Raw genomic sequence first — 17,085 nt, 5'->3', positions numbered from 1 at the left:
TTTTAATGGGGAACTGATTTTCCAAAGAATAATAAACGTATCTTGCACTTAGGCAAAAATGGTCATATCAGACTGTTTAAACATAATACCCAATTATTCCTCTGAAATCCAGGTATTAATATATTTTTATATTACTGGGTTACACATACCACATAAGGTATCATGAAATGGGACCCTTTTCTTAAAATTAAAGAATTTTTTCTTTAAGAGAATTTCTTGAACATTATATTTGGTAGTCTAGTGACTTTAAAAAAATTTCCTATGCTGAATTCAGTTATTCATTCAAAAAACTGTGCTAAAGGGGCAAGGGACATAAAGTCAACTAAGCCATGGACTCTGCCCGTAGGAAACTCACAACCTGGAGGTGAAGCAGGCAGGCAGAGCTCTAGCAAGCAATAAAACTACAGTGGAGTCAGTGCCTCCCTCTATACAGTCCTTCCTTCCTCCATTCTTGCCCCACTCCTTAACCCTAACCCTAAACCTAACCCTAACCCTAACACTAACCCCTCCCACCCCCCATTATATGTCATCATCCGCTTAACAGCAAGATCATTCGTCCTTTAGTTTGTTGAGATTGGCTTATCTCACTTAGCATGATATTCTCCAATTTCATCCATTGGCCTGCAAATGCCATAATTTTATTATTCTTTATGGCTGAGTAATATTCCATTGTATATATATGCCACAGTTTCTTTATCCATTCATCAATTGAAGGACATCTAGGTTGGTTCCACAATCTGGCTATGGTGAATTGAGTAGCAATGAACATTGATGTGGCTGTACTTTGTAGTATGCTGATTTTAAGTCCTTTGGGTATAGGAGTGGGATAGCTGGGTCAAATGGTGGTTCCATTCCAAGCTGTCTGAGGAATCTTCATACTGCTTTCCAGAGTGGCTGCACTAATTTGCAACCCCACCAGCAATGTATGAGTGTACCTTTTTCCCCACATCCTCGCCAACACCTATTGTTGCTTATGTTCTTGATAATCGCCATTCTAATTGGGGTGAGATGGAATCTTAGGGTAGTTTTGATTTGCACTTCTCTTATTACTAGAGATGTTGAACATTTTTTCATATAACTGTTGATTGCTTGTACATCTTCTTCTGTGAAGTGTCTGTTCATTTCCTTAGCCCGTTTGTTGATTGGATTATTTGTATTCTTCGTGTAGAGTTTTTTGAGTTCTTTATAGACTCTGGAAATTAGCACTCCATCTGAAGTATGAGTGGCAAAGATATTCTCCCACTCTGTAGGCTCTCTCTTCACATTACTGAGAGTTTCCTTTGCTGAGAGAAAGCTTTTTAGTTTGAATCTATCCCAGTTATTGATTCTTGTTTTTATTTCTTGTGCTATGGGAGTCCTTTTAAGGAAGTCTGATCCTAAGCCAACAAGGTGAAGATGCAGGATCTCTAGTCTGATTCTGAGGTCCTTGATCCATTTTGAGTTGAGTTTTGTGCAAGGTGAGAGATAGGGGTTTAATTTCATTCTGTTGCATATGGTTTTCCAGTTTTCCCAGCACCATTTGTTGAAGAGGCTATCTTTTCTCCATTGCATATTTTTGGCCCCTTTGTCTAGTATGAGAAAATTGTATTTATTTGGGTTTGTGTCCATGTCCTCTATTCTGTACCATTGATCTACCTGTCTATTTTGGTACTAATACCATGCCGTTTTTGTTACTATTGCTTTGTAGTAGAGTTGAAGATCTGGTATTGCAATACCCACTGCTTCACTCTTTCTCCTGAGGATTGCTTTAGCTATTCTGGGTTTCTTACTATTCCAGATGAATTTCATAATTGCTTGCTCTATTTCTGTAAGGTACATCATTGGGATTTTAATTGGAATTGCATTGAATCTGTATAGTACTTTTGGTAGTATGGCCATTTTGACAATATTAATTCTGCCTATCCAAGAACATGGGAGATCTTTCCATCTTCTAAGATTTTCTTTAATTTCTTTCTTTAGTGTTCTGTAGTTCTCATTGTAGAGGTCTTTCACCTCTTTTGTGAGATTGATTGTGTTGTGATTTAAAATAGCTCTCCCTACCCTTAATTATTCTACTTTGTTAGACCCAAGCAGATTTATTTTTAATTCTCCTCCTCAGCGTCTTGTCCTGTAATTTTAGAGGTTTTCAGTTACTTCATCCATGCACTGACCACATAACAAGCATCTCCAAACACTGACACTGGGTTAAGCCCCTTCAAGGCCTGGAGGTTGGGAGAAAGGATGAGAAAAGCGATCAGAAGTCGATTACATGATCACTACATCATCCCTACTAGTCTATAAAGTTTGAGGGGAAATCACAGAGGACCTGGAACCTGATTCGGAGGACCCTAACTGAGTTTGTGGCAATGAGGAGAAGAGGCAGGGCTCTGGAGGACACATGGACATGTTTGGAGTGTACCTGAGTAGGGTAGAGATGGTCAACATAGGGCTCATGGGGTGGAATTGGAGAAGGGCTAAAATCTAGAGGACTTTCACTCATCTCTGTACACCCAGGATACACATCAAGCCAGAACTCAAAGAATAGGAATTTTTATCTGTTGGTAAAAGAGACAAGAGAGGACATTAAAAAAACAGGCTCATCAGGCAGACCTGTGTGGGCAATATGGAAGCCAGGCTAGGAGGATGGGGAACATTACATTTGGGAACACTGACATTTTTCTTAATGAGTGACTAATCATAGGCTGTCTGTGTTGTCTATCTTTGGAAAAACCAAAAGGAAAATGACCCACCCAAACTGCATGAGCTAAAAGCAAAGTGAAAAAGGTAGCCCTCAAGAAAATTGTAGAACTGTTTCTAGAACAAAAGGGGAATAATGCTGGAAAAGCAAAAACAGTAGATATTGACAGCAGCACCCTTACCTGAACCTACAGGTAAGAGTATATACGGCTGGCCTGTTCTTGGAGAGTGCTGCCATGTACCAGGTATTCTCAATATTTTATCTGTAATATTTGATTGATTTTTACTTCAACCCTGCTATTGTTCCCATTTTACAAAGGAGGAAATTGAGACACAGAGAGACTAATTAATTTGTTCAAAGTCTTAACTATTAAGTGCTAGAACTTGAACTCCAACTCTGGCAGTATGACTCCAAATCCTGGGTCTTAATCATTGTTCAAGAAACTCCAGATTTCCTGTTAATCTTCTTTCCTTACTTCTTTTCTTTGAAATGGGGATTTAGGGAAGGCCATGATAATGAATTTAAATAACCTAGCACATAATAGCAACCATTACTACTCTTATTACAACTTATTAACAGAGTAGGCAAAAATCTTTGATCCACAGTAGACATTGCATAGCTGTGCAATTCAAAAAAGCCATCAAAGACAATCAAGATATTTGCATGGGCTCTACAGCTGATGGAAAATCGGCATGATCTTCAGGGAAATTAGCAAGGGGTATTGAAGAACAGGTGCAGACAGTGAGTGTAAGAATAGAAATATCCAGAGACCCACTGATGCAGGGATGAAATGGTGAGTTGCTGAATCCTTTAATGACTCCTTTTGTCCTTCCCTTCTCAAGTACTGCTTAAGTAGAGCTGAGGCCAGGCGGGATGCAGCGAAAGTGGCCTTAATCAACTCCCTCTTCAATGAACTGCCTTCTCGCAGGATCACCAAGGAATTCATTATGGAAAGTGTTCAGGAAGCAGTGGCCTCCACCAGTGTGAGTACCATCAACGGAGGGAAGAGCTGGCCTCCCTGAGAATATCAAGGAGGCATCTGAATCTTGGGAGATGCTAAAGTGAGAAAATTCTTAATTTAAAAATTGCATAGGTTAAATTTTTACCCACTGAATGATTACTTTTCAGCAAAAAGAATACTTGGATTGGAAATCATGAAATTGGAACTGGCTTCCCACTCCCCATCTCAATAATACGCATCTCAGTAATACGCATCTCAGTAATATTCTTTTCTTTCTTTCTCTTTTTTTTTTTTTTCTTTTTGGACTCCAGTTTGAGTCCAGGGGTGCTTTACAACTGAGCTATATTCCCAGCTCTCCCCCCTGCCCTTTTTTAAAGACAGGGTCTTGCTAAGTTGCTGAAGCTGGCCTTGAATTTGTGATCCTGCTGCCTCAGTCCCCTGAGTCACTGGGATTATAGGCATGCACCACCATGCATGACTCAGTAATATTCTTGAATTCCCTGGATCACAATTAATCAAACTTTACACTAAGGTAGATCATTTGATCTACCTTGATTTATTTATTAACTTCAAGGCCAATCAATGTGGGGCCCTACAATCTGTATTTTTAAGAAAACACTATTTAGACAGTCAACCAGATATATATTAACCTTTAAAATTATCATAATTTAATATCAATTTATTTCTTTCAGAGAGTTTTGAAAACTTCTGTGATGGACACAAGTATGAAATGCTTTGGGCTGGGGAGATAACTCAGTTGATAGAGTGCTTGCCTTGCAAGCACAAGGCCCTGGGTTCAATCCCCAGCAACGCAAAAAAAAAAAACAAACAAAAAAAAAAAAAAAACAAGAAATACTTTAAGAGCAAAAATAAGACATCTTCTCAGCAATTCAGCACTGAATTATTTATTTGCCCCATGAATGATTTGGAGGTCCCTGTCCCCATTACCTCCAAACTATAAGCCACAGAGGAAGCCTTGGGCCTCCCACCTGTGACAGGTGTTTCTCTGCATATGCCTGAAGGCAGGAATTTGGCATTACCAAAGGGAGTAGCCACCTTTGGTTTGCATTAGCATGCATTAATCCTATCTAAGATTTTCCCTCTGTTTGCCTAAACCTGACTAGAAATCTGTCATTCTGTAAAAACTGCTGATAATGAAGGAGACATCATTTGGCTATCATGGTCATTTTCCCCTCACAAATGCTCTTATCACATAGAGAAGATATTTGGAAGGAGCAAGGGAAGGAGAGCAATTGACCTGCTAGGGAGAAGCAGGGAGCTCTGCTCCATATCTATTCTGAGGATGAAAGGAAGCCTTTATTTTCCGGCCCTGTAAATTTCAAGTGCCTTTGAGGAAGAGAAGTTAGGAAAATGATGCCTGATTTATATAAGTGTGGAATTTACTCAGGAGCAGGGAGGACCCTCAGTGTAAATGTAATTTATCATTTTTTCGTGGAAATTTCTAAAGAAAGAGAATATATATGGCTTGCAGGCTTCTGCATGGATTTCCTCTGGGATATTTAAAAAGCCAACATAAATATTTCAGCAGCAGTGTGTTAATGTTATTGCATTCAAAAGCTATAAATTTGCTGCTATCTGATGCTAGACGTTGTTTGCTCAGCCTCACAAAGTCGCCATTGCCCACCTTCCCTGGAATTCAGGTCATGGGATATTGAAGGAGGCCTGCATGCCGTTCTAGAGCTTGTGTTAGCTTCTTAGCACCACTCCCCACAACCACAATGAAAGGGAATTTCATTTGTACCCATCACTCACCCACCTAGTTTCCTAAAGATTAAGTGGTCCAGGAGTGAAAAAATATAAGCCAAGATCCATGTCTCCAATCCAAATACCAGCATATTATGAATATTTCCCACTAAGAATCATAGTAATAAAATGTGAATGATCCATACAGCTGGAGAATTCTTCAATATCAGTTACATAATCTTGCTGGCTATCACTGAAATCAGAGCAGGGTCAGTGCTTTGAGAGTTCAGAAAGCAATGAAGTCATCCTCAGAAGGTAGCCACACAAGCATTAACACCACCACCACCGAAAACGCTATGCAATGATACAGGAATTTCTACTTTGAAACTACTATTCTATCAAGTATATAATCAGTCAATATTCTAATCAAAAGCTAGATTCAAGTTGATTACAAAACCCTCTTTATTCTGAATTATGGTGAGATTAAGGATTTTATCCAAAATCAACTGGGACAGTTGGTTGTAAACTTACTGTGTGGCGGATTAATCCCTGATCACTCACATAAGGGGAGGAGAAATCACTAACATTTTCTTTTTCTGCTTTCCTTCCCAAGGGAACTTTAGATGATGCAGATGACCCCAGCACAAGCATTGGAGCCTATCACTATATGCTGGAGTCGAACATGGGGAAGACTATGCTGGAGTTTCAGGTACCTGCCTTCTGGTTACTCTATCCAGAAGTCTGGGAGAGTTGCAGATAACATCACTAACATCTCCTTTTCTAATAGTATAGTTCTCAGCTGGGGGCAGTGGTACAGGCCTGTAATCCCAGCAACTCAGGATGTTGAGGCAGAAGGATCTCAAATTCAAGGTCAGCCTGGGAAACTTAGTAAGCTCCTGTCTCAAAATAATATAACAAAGAGCTGGGGATTAGCTCAGTGGTAAAGTGCCTCTGAGTTTGATCCCCAGTACTGAAAAAAACTATTTGTTTAATTTCCTCTTTCTAGAATAGAGCACCATGGCCCCATTTTAGCCACACTTCAGTAAACTAAAATGAACAAGCAAACCAGGCAAAATTTTCACTTTTACGAAGGGAAGTAAAAGACTTAGGTCTAAGATATAGGTGAGGAGCACAGCAGTCTTACTTCCCTGGAACACCACACCAGCTTCTCAATACAAAGTTCCCCTTAAACCAAATCAAATTTGAAATTCTGGTTGTACCCCTCTAGTTCATAATTGTCATAGAGGAAGTTTCCCGCAGTGTACACTGAACAATACCACTTCAATTATGATATTTCTGTTACATAAGATCTGCCTCCCCCTATCATCAATCAAATCAAAAAAGTTAGTAATCTGTTACTCTTTTCCATCTGCTACTGACAAGCAACAACAGAGCTGAGGAGCTTGCTACGTTACATATTGCAGATGTTTCCCTCTTTACCACGTTTCAGCTTTACCATGGTGTGAAAGCACAGTTGAACAACCATTTTATTTTTTTTCTTTCAATATAGTATTCAATAAAATACATGACAAATTCAATATTTAAGTATAAAATAGGATTTGCATTAGACAATTTTGCACAACTGTAGGTCATATTTTGAGCATGTTTAAAGTAGGGAAGGCATGTTTAAGGTAAGCTATAATATTCAGCTAGTTAAATGCATTTTTGACTCAATGGCATTTTCAACTTACAATGGACTTTTCAGGCCATTACCCCATGGGAAGTCAAAGTGCACCTGTATATGCAAAATAAATACTTATGTGAATAACAATAATAATAGCATTAATAAGTGATGCTTATTGGATTCTTTCCACATTTGATGTGATGATTAGCCTTTAACTAATGTTATCATAATTCAATGTGGCAAGTGCTTCCAGGAGGTCAACAACATTACTCTATGTCTTTCTGGAGGTGCTTTACTGAAATGCCAGGGGATGCTGGATGAATTTCCTTGATAGCTCTGCCTAACCTGAAGCTTCAGATGGGGAAAGGTAGCTTCCAGCCAAGATGACTGTGAGTCCCTGCTGTAGGATAAAAATGTGGAACTACAAAAGGTCCGTTTTTTCCATAACGATGTAAAACTAAACAGAAAATTAAAAGGGAAAAGAATGACTCACAAGAAGGAATGTACATGTTTAAAAATCACACAGACCAGTGTGTAAAGCCACCTGGAAGCTTGCCCATTCTGAGACTCAGTTTTCTTATCTATAAAATAGAAACAATAATGCCCACTCTAGATTAAGTAATGTGACATTTATAAAGCACATAGCATAGTCCTGCCCACATGGAAGAAAATAATTTTTTTTAAATTCCTCCCTTTACACCCAAAGAATATTATACTTCTTTTATTATAGAATGAACATTTCCTGCCCCACTACACAGTACCTACCATGTGATTTACTAGCTCTATTTTCAGAAAAATTGAGAATGATTTTGGATGTGATTGAGTCAGTATGCCAAAGATGGAGAAGGTGAGAATTTTTAAAAATCTGAAAATTCCTTCCAAGTACTATGAAAGGCTTTACTCAACCTCCTCTTAGCAATATTTTAATTGCCTTGCTTTGGGCTGTGTTTTCTGTGTGGTCTATGTAATAGGGGATTTTAATATGTGAAATAATAATTTGAATCATACTGTGGAAATGCTTCATAAATTCTCATAAAGAGACTGGATACAGGATGGGGACAAGGAAGGGGAAAACGTGAGGGCAGGGAAAATCCAAACCCCTCCCCACAGGAGGGATTCTGGCAACCTTGGAGGAAGACCTGTGGAGCACATCCCTTTTCCTTCTGCCTGCCTGCTGTGGCCCAGCACATTCCTTAGTGGCCTAGGCTAAATGCATCAGCTTGGGTCTGCAAATAATGGGAACTGACTATAGACCTGGGCTGTTTCTGCAGAGGTGCAGCAATTCAGTCCCCTGGTGGGTCATAGCTATGTATTTGTATCTCGCCATGGATGGCTATGCTGTAGAAAAACAAGGCTGGTGTCTCCTGACTGCCCTTAGGCTTTCAGGGGGCCCACGCTGCAGCCAGCACTCAGAGGAAACATGATAGGCCTCTGCTTACCTTCACTTCGTGGGAGGGAAGCACGGGAAGCCAGGGCTGCTTGTTTTGAGGTAACCCTGCCACGGGAGAAAACTGCCTGCTGTTGGGGGTGGGGAGAGAATGGGGCAGCAATAGTCGCTGGGTCTTGTCAAGGTCAGCTTCTAGGCAGACATTGACTGAAGCTGGTTAATATATTTATTCTGAAGCCTAATGCAATCCATGGAAGAGTTGTTTATTTACATCTTTGCTAAATTCTCCAGGTCGCCTTTTAAAACCTCATCCCATAAACAAATTTCCTCTTAAATCCATTCTCTTGGGTGGGGAGATGGTGCCCACCTGTTTTTCAAGTTCTCCATTTACAGTGTTTGTTTTTCTTATTTCTGATGAATCACAGAACCAAGCCAGTCTTTCAGACAAAGTTCCTGAGGGAAGGGGTGAGCATTTTCTCCCTGACAAAGTAGCCGAAAAATCAAACATCATGTCTAATAGGAGGCAACACCAGGCAGAACCCTGAGGACAGAGCCCGATTGTTGCCAGTTTAAATGGAATGAATGACAAAATGAACCAGGAAAGCTGTGTATTGAGAGCTGCAACTGCAATTTTGCCTGAAGAGGAAAGAAACACAGGCTTTATTCTCCATTCAACTTTAATTTTCCTTGCTGATCATGACCCTGGCTATATAATTTGCAAAGCCCAATGCAAAACAAAAATGCAAGGGTCTTTGTTCTAAAACTATTAAGAAGTCTGAGACTGTGGTATATTAAACCAAGTGCTGAACGCTGTGACTGCATAGACCTCACACTCATGAAGCAGGGCTTGTTTCTGACAGACCTATAAGAAGAGCCCTGACTAGGGTTAGGTGAGTCAAGCCTTTATCTCTGGCCCAAAATTGAAACAGACACTGAAAATACTCAGTGATCAAGATAGATAATGTTATACTGTAATCTTTTAAAAACTCAAAACTAATGCAAATTCCTCCTAATAAACAAAATATCAAAATTTTAAATAAAAGTCACTAAGCATGCATGAATCATCTCATTCAGCCTAAACCCTTCCTGACCCACCATCAGTTCAGTCAGGCTCCCAGGCTTCTAGATTATTCCATATAACAAACACCAGGGCCCAAAGAACTTCAACCAAGAGCAGGCCTGGTGGAACAGACAATACTAACTTCCTTTAGAGTGACAGGACTTCTGCAGGTAGAAAGCAAGATGGCAAGCACCAGGCAGCAAGGAAGTGTGGTGGGACTAGGAAGAGATTCCTCACAGGTCCACAGCAGCCTCTCCCCATCAATCTGCAATAATGTGAGGATTTTCTGGGGTTGAGCATATCTCACTCAGTGTCAGGAAGATGGTGAATTTCATCTTATGAAGGGAAACAGAGAAGCGGGACAGGAAGTATAGTGGTGATTACTATCTCTACAAAGGACAAATCCTAGGTCAGGATATAATGTAAGAGAGTGAAAGGAGGTCATTTTCCCTAGAGAATTTTAGCAACCAGGGCAACATTGAAGAGGTGGTCGTGTTACTGAAGTGAAAAACAGCTGCTTGTTGATGGGATCATGATTCAGACAAACCAGAGAAGGAATCTGGAGGCAAAAATGGTTATAATTCTCTTTGGGGAAGTTTGTGAGAGATGAAGGTTGTCAAGGGGCAGGAGAAATGTTTCCATTTCTTTTCACAGTGTAGTTGTGGATTTTAGAATCTTTGGGGATTTTCAGATTGGAATGACATCATTTAATCTGGAAGAGGCAGCCCTTAGTGTATAGATAAGAATGAGAGCCCAGAAGACCTTAGAGGGAGAAAAGTACATTTTTTAGGCAACTATCAGAGGATGAATCAAAAGCCCTAATAGCAATTATCTGTTTCTCAAACTGGACTACAGGAATGATAGGACAATATCAAGATGATACTGGAAACCACAAAATAAATCTTACTTGATTGTCAATTTTAGATAGGGGCCGAGGGTATAGCTGCGTAGAGCTCTTGCCCAGCATGCACAAGACTCTGGGTTCAACCTCTAGTACCACAAAAAAACCCAAACTTTACATACAGATTTGGAGTGTGTGGGGGTCAGGTGGAGGAGTATGGTGATATTTATCTTCTTTTTAAAAAATGGAAATACACAATGAATATAATGCTCAAGTAGATTCTTTATAAAATATGAAACCAAAAGAAATTTTCTACTTACAAATATTGGCCCGCCTATTGCATCATAGATCCTGTTCCATATCAGAGCATGCACAGTTTATGTTCACTTTTATGGTTACAAATATTCATGAGTAGGATTGGTGGGAAGGGTAGAACAAATTTACCCTCCAGAGTCACTGAGGCTTCTTTTCATGGAAAGATGGACAAGCACAGCAATGAAAGACTCATTTGGCAAGATTTGCGTTCTAGAACGAAGCCTTCCACTGTTCCATATTAGTGCAGTGCTGTGATAGAGTGAAAACCTGGATGTGGTCGGGGGAGGAGAGGTCATGAGAGGGTCGCTTCCCTGGATGTTAGATCCAGGACCCCAGGCAGACAGTGGGTCTCTAGGACAGAACAAGCAACTTGCCTGATATTCATATTGTATTTTTATTAATGGAAATAAATGGTTTTGCTTTTATTGTGACTCTCCCAAGGTACTTATTGTTCAGTGGAACACAGGAAAGAGAGCCAAACTTGATCCCAGACTGAAAAGAAGAGAAACACTAAATTATAATGGCAAATTTAAAATAAGGTTAGATAAAACTATGTGCTCCTCCCACAGTTAGTTTTAGAGCTTTAAAATTTGCCAGATAATTTTAAGATGCCTACATCTAAGACTAAATATGTATCTCCTGGTTTTCCTAAAGAAAACTCTTTCCTGAGTAAGCAGAGGTAGGGACAGTTAATTAAAGTCAGCTTTTTGTATAAGTAGGACATCTGTCTAAATGTTTTTCATAACTTTTCATGAGCAGGAAATTCTTTAATTATATTGAGTAATTTTCCAATAATTATGTGGTTGTGGTTTATACTATTAATCCTAATAGATGTCTCTCTGGCAAAAACAAAGAAAAACAAAAATCCCTCTATAAGTGAAACACAGATAACTTCAGTGGAAAACTTCTAGTTATAACTACATTAGGAAAATAAAAGTCTTTAATTGATATGCCTTGGCTTGCCCTTGATATCAGGCAGTGAAAGGAAAAATGGAGCTCCTGCAGAACTCAATGCCCTCAGATGTGGACACTGTCCACTTGTTTGTGTGTGGGTGTGTGTGTGGGGGTGTGTATAATGTTATAATGTCAATACAATTTTATTTGTCCACATTTTGAGGCATTTTTTGACTGAATTTATAAATTTAGAGAAATTTACAGTTTTTTTGTAGTTTGTCCATTATATGTTTTGTATTGTCATGAGATAAAATCACAACAAATTTAGTTTAAAGATTTAGTTGGCTTTTATTTACAGTTCTAGAATCGGACAAGATTTCCATAAAATAGAATAAGCATTCTGATGAACTCAGCAGTAAATATTGAATTTATAGGCAGAAAACAGCTAAAGAAAGCAGAAACAGAATCAAAAGTAGATTGGTTGTTTCAAAATTAATTTCCTTGTGAAGGTAAAAGCAGGGACGACTTCCTTATCATGCTGGGATCCCAACTACAACTGGGATCTCTCTCTTCTGGTTTCTTGGAAGATCAGAAAAATAGCTTAGTTTCAGCTTGGTAACACGTAATATTAGCATGAGTGACTCCATTTTGGTTTGGTCTGTTGGGTCCTCTGCAAAAGCTCAGTCAAAACTAGTATCCTCCTATAAATTTTATTTCATGATATTTACATATTTAGTTTGGGCTTAAATTCTTAAAATTTAAATTGTTTTCTTTAATAAGGTAACATGGTTACATGATTCAAAATTCAAAAGGTTTTCTAAAAGATTAGAAGAAGGATCCCACTCCTGTCTCCCAGGCATACATTTACCATTCCTAAAAATATCAAGGGCTACCAGGTTTGTTTTGTTTTGACTTTTGATACTGGGGATTGAATCCAGGATGCTTTACCACTACATTGTTAGTCCCTGACCTTTTCTCCTCCTCCTCCTCCTCCTCCTCCTCCTCCTCCTCCTCCTCCTCCTCCTCCTCCTCCTCCTCCTCCTCCTCCTCCTCCTCTTCCTCCTCCTCCTCCTTCTTCACAATTTCTTGCTAAGTTGCTAAGACTGGTCTTGAACTTGCCTTCCTCCTTCATCAGTCTCCCAAATTACTGGTATTACAAGTATCTGCCACCACAACAACCAGATTCTTATTGTTTGTTTTTGTTTTTTTCATTAATTAATTTATTTTACTATTATTATTTTGGTTCTCAGGATTGATCTCAGGGCCTTACACATGATAAGCACAGGCTCTAACGCCTGAACTACATCACCAACCTTATTACCAGATTCTTTTATGCTTTGGCAGAACTCTTCTAGGCAGTTACATGTCAATGTGTATATAGGGAGCTTCTCTTCTTTTTTATTTTTCAAATAGATAATTTTTTTAACCTTTATTTTATTTATTTATTTATTTTTATGTGGTGCTGAGGATCCAGCCCAGTGCCTCACACGTGCTAGGCAAGTGCCCTGCCACTGAGTTTCAACCACTGCCCCTCTTTTTTAATCAAAAGTAACACAGAGCATACATTGTTGTGCACTTTGCTTTTGTTTTGACAATAGATCATGGAATTCTTTGCATTAGAACTTAGAGCGTGTGCTCATCCTTCTTGTATGTGAAGTATTCAGTAGCATGGATACATCATACTTATTTAATCATTTCTTTCTAAAAAAAAAAGAACATTTAAAATTTTCCCAATCTCTGACAATTTCAAAAAAACAATGCAGCATCTAACTTTGCCTTTAACTTATTTTTCAGATGTGCTGGTATATTTAGAAAACGTCTTGGGTGTATGATTATTAGAGTATATGAGTTTTCAATGTTGAGTACAAGTCATTGTGTTATGCAGGCACAGACATAGCAAGGGTGTGAAGAATGAATTCTCCAGGAGACTGGGGACTCTGGTCTTTGAAAAGTCCCAATGTATTATGATACTATTGTATGTTTCCCTAATATTTTGGGGGATCAGAGTTATGCCCTGGTCCTCTCTTGCAGATGGACACATCTGCTCACGACTAATGACAGGTGTTTCATTTCTTAGGAGCTGATGACCATTTTCCAACTACTGCACTGGAATGGAAGTCTAAAAGCCCTTCGTGAAACAAAGTGTTCTCGACAGGTGAGACTGTCCAGTCAGCACTAGATTTGCTCTGTATGATGAAGCAGATGGCTCGCTGTCATCTTCTTGGGAAATTCCCTTGATGCAGATTATTTCTCTACTTAAATTTCATAATTATTTATAAGCGTAGAGGGTGCATGAAGAAATACATAAAACAGTCCAAATACACGAAAAATGTCTGGGCATAGGACTGATATAAATACCCATACTGAATGCCGAACGCAGCCACCATTGACAGACTTGGTCTCCAAGTCAGATGCAGAATCTCCTCTGTGTGACTGTCCTGCCTGCTTCATTCAGCTTGATGCCCTCAACCTTCCAGTGGAGAAGGAAGTTGAAACACACCATCTGGAACATTCTTACTGCCAACAGGCAAAGGTGGTTGTGGTTAAGGTATTTCCCCACACATACACACACCAAACGTTCCCACTGACCACAGAAAGGATTGTTAAGTTGGACAAGCTGGTATTCAATCACCTCAATTTTTCAGCAGTTCTTCCTTTTTCAGAGACAGGGTCTCTCACTCTTTCTGATGAAAAGCACCCTTTCCCCCTTGCTAATAGCAAACGTAAACCCTGCGTATTTAATGGTCTTCACTTGCTGGCCTCTGGGAGATTTATCCTTCTTTAACAGAATTTGAAAGACTGTAGTTTATTTTCGAGAATTTCCTAACAGGAATTTGTATGAGGAACAAAGCCTCTATAGTCAGCAAGTGGAGGGTGGATGTGAGAGTTTTCCTGTGCACTGCTGCCCCAGGAGTTTTCTGTTGTTCTTTGCTTAGAAAGCCTGGTTTTCAAAATGTCAAAAATGGAAAAGAAATGAGTAGCTGACAATGACTTTGGCTATTTTTTTCCCCTTTCCTTTGATTTTGTAGAAGTCCTTTGAAATATGCTGGGTTGGTTATAAACACTTTTCCATGATTGTTTTTAATTTGTTAAGGTCATAAATAAATACCACATGTTTTTGAATAAGCAATGCATCCACTCCACACAATCAAACCTATACATGACAGTAGGATGTATTAACAATTGAATTGAAGGTGGTGGCTAATTTTTAATCATTTGCTAAGCAAGAGACACTGTACCATGTCTCAATACCATGAAGCTATCATTGTCCTATCAATAATAATAATGTCTACATTCCATAATACATTTTTAACATTCTCTCTGTAGTTACTATGAACTCTCTAGACTGTCATTTTCTGTATGCTAATAGCACAGCAACTGGGAAGCTGACTCTCCAGGCTTCCAACAAGTCTTGTTCTGAAGCCCCCTTGATTAAACACTTCTGCTTTCTGCAATAGGTGTTTCACTCTTTCTAGCTTGTTAAAGGAAATAATGCTGGGCAGACGTGTCCAATGAATGAATGAGGCAGTATTCATAACAGTTGTTACAGGAATATATTTTCAAAGAAAGGCTTGCATTTTCTAGAGGTGTAAAGGGCTTTATTTTGTGAACATTATTGTCATTCTTAATAGTGTGTTTTGATTCAGACCCAAGCGACTTGTTTGGTGGGCCAAAATTAGCTCATCGTTTCCTTTTTAAATGCATGTCCAGGAGATTTGGTAAAGCCCAAGACTGGGGGGCAGGGTGTGGGAGACCTTGAGCACAGTGCTTCTGTGGCTCTTAACTGACACTGAACTTTGGTTTCTTGGTTCCCAGGAAGTCATCTCCTATTATTCCCAGTATTCACTAGATGAAAAGATGCGCAGCCATATGGCCCTGGACTGGATCATGAAGGAGCGGGAGTCACCAGGAATTCTCTCTCAAGAGCTACGAATGGCCCTGAGGCAGCTGGAGGAAGCTAGGAAAGCAGGACAAGAATTACGGTTTTACAAAGAAAAGAAAGAAATCCTAAGCTTAGCCCTGACTCAGATCTACAGTGAGCCTGACCCTTCCTCACCCAGTGATGACCAACTGAGCCTTGCGGCTCTTTGTGGCTACCACTAGCAAGGCCAGGTCCCAGTGTCCCCAAGGACTCTAACCTTAGAAAGCTCTTGGAAGGAGCATCAATAGCTACTACCTGAAGGCTGTACTAATACCCCATCCATGCCATTCATAGACGTTGTGAATAGTAGGCCTGCTCCAGATCCCAACCTCCCACTTGATTTATTTTCTCATCACTTCCTCAAGATTTTTGCCTCAGAAGAAAAGACTGAAAGACAGGATTGTTTGAAAAAAGCAATTTTCCAGGGTTGGCTCCAATCTAAAACCTAGCTGACACGTGCCTTGCTAGACTGTTTATGTTGTTTTAAAGAATGGACTGATATAGGACCCACCAGAAAACAGCAGTCAGGACCAGGGGAGGTAGCAGGATAGCAATTTAAAAAAAAAATACTTGGAATTAAATAAACAACACAGATTGTTTTAAAAAATATAAAGGGTCAGAGTCTCTTTCTAATCTCTGAAAGCTAAATGTAAGTTTATATTCCACAAAGTATAATCTAAGGCAGCTATGGGAATTTTTTCTGGACATTTCACTATCAAAGATCTTAACAGTATAAAAATTTTAGATAAATTTAATGTGGATTAAAACACATTGTAATAATTTTTTGAAACCCACATTCTTCCATAGGTGAGGATAAATGTCACCAAGGGTGGTACTCTCATTATTCCTCCAGAAGAATTAATATCCAATTTTTGAGTCTTACAGTCAATCACGTTCGGTTTTTTGTTTTTTGTTGTTGTTTTTTGGAACCCAGGGGCACTAGACCACTGAGCAACATCCCCAGCCCAATTTTTTGTATTTTATTTAGAGACAGGGTGTCATTGAGTTGCTTAGAGCCTCCCTTTTGCTGAGGCTGGCTTTGAACTGACGATTCTCCTGCCTAATCTCCCGAGCTGCTGGAATCATGTCATTTTTAATTGCAAATAGATAACTTGAAATAATTTGCTTTGATTTTTACTATTGCAGACATATCTGTGATAGAGCTATGATAGAGATACTTTAAGGACTAAAACATTTTAAAAAATCATTAGCATGTAGCACTAAAACATTTTGAAAAATCATTAGCATGTAACAAAGCACGTTTGGTCCATTTCACAGGGACTAAAGAGATCTTCAGTTGTATTCGTTGTTAAGTACATAAGAAACCAGGAGCTCACATGTAGTATCATTATTAAGTTTAAGTCACTGGAATCTTCTTTACAAGAGGGATAAAATGTTTCCATCTCTATTTGACTCATTTCTATGGGTCACTCAAGCAATTAGAAAATCACAAATACAAACCAATTTTTAGATAGTTCCTGGCCACCCAGATTTAAGAATGACATCAATGATACTTTTAAATGTTCATAGGTATTTCTATAACTTTAACATGAAAAGGATTAATCTGCATTTAGATAGAAATTCAAATTAATTTTTCAATTATAAATTAAGTTTAGTTTCTTTTTTTTGCTTATGCAAATGCAGACTAACTTTCCCAAAAGTTAAATCATTACAATTACATTGAAGCTTACAAAGCATAT

General features: G+C 39.0%; 1 protein-coding gene across 1 annotated transcript in view; it reads left to right on the top strand.

The window, feature by feature from the left end:
- The window catches only part of Lix1 (limb and CNS expressed 1), a 47,207-nt gene extending 31,232 nt beyond the window's left edge, over positions 1 to 15,975 (top strand). Inside the window, exons 3-6 of the mRNA XM_047556496.1 lie at positions 3,520 to 3,660; positions 5,956 to 6,051; positions 13,541 to 13,618; positions 15,280 to 15,975. Of these exons, the coding sequence (XP_047412452.1) occupies positions 3,520 to 3,660; positions 5,956 to 6,051; positions 13,541 to 13,618; positions 15,280 to 15,567 (603 nt within the window). The 3' untranslated portion in view covers positions 15,568 to 15,975. The remainder of the gene's footprint in view (positions 1 to 3,519; positions 3,661 to 5,955; positions 6,052 to 13,540; positions 13,619 to 15,279) is intronic.
- The last annotated feature ends 1,110 nt before the right edge of the window (positions 15,976 to 17,085 follow it).

The sequence above is a fragment of the Sciurus carolinensis genome, chromosome 6 (genome assembly GCF_902686445.1).
Source record: "Sciurus carolinensis chromosome 6, mSciCar1.2, whole genome shotgun sequence".
Classification (NCBI taxonomy): Eukaryota; Metazoa; Chordata; class Mammalia; order Rodentia; family Sciuridae; genus Sciurus; species Sciurus carolinensis.
Note: the sequence above shows the minus strand (reverse complement) of the source record. Positions and strands in the feature narration are given on the sequence as shown.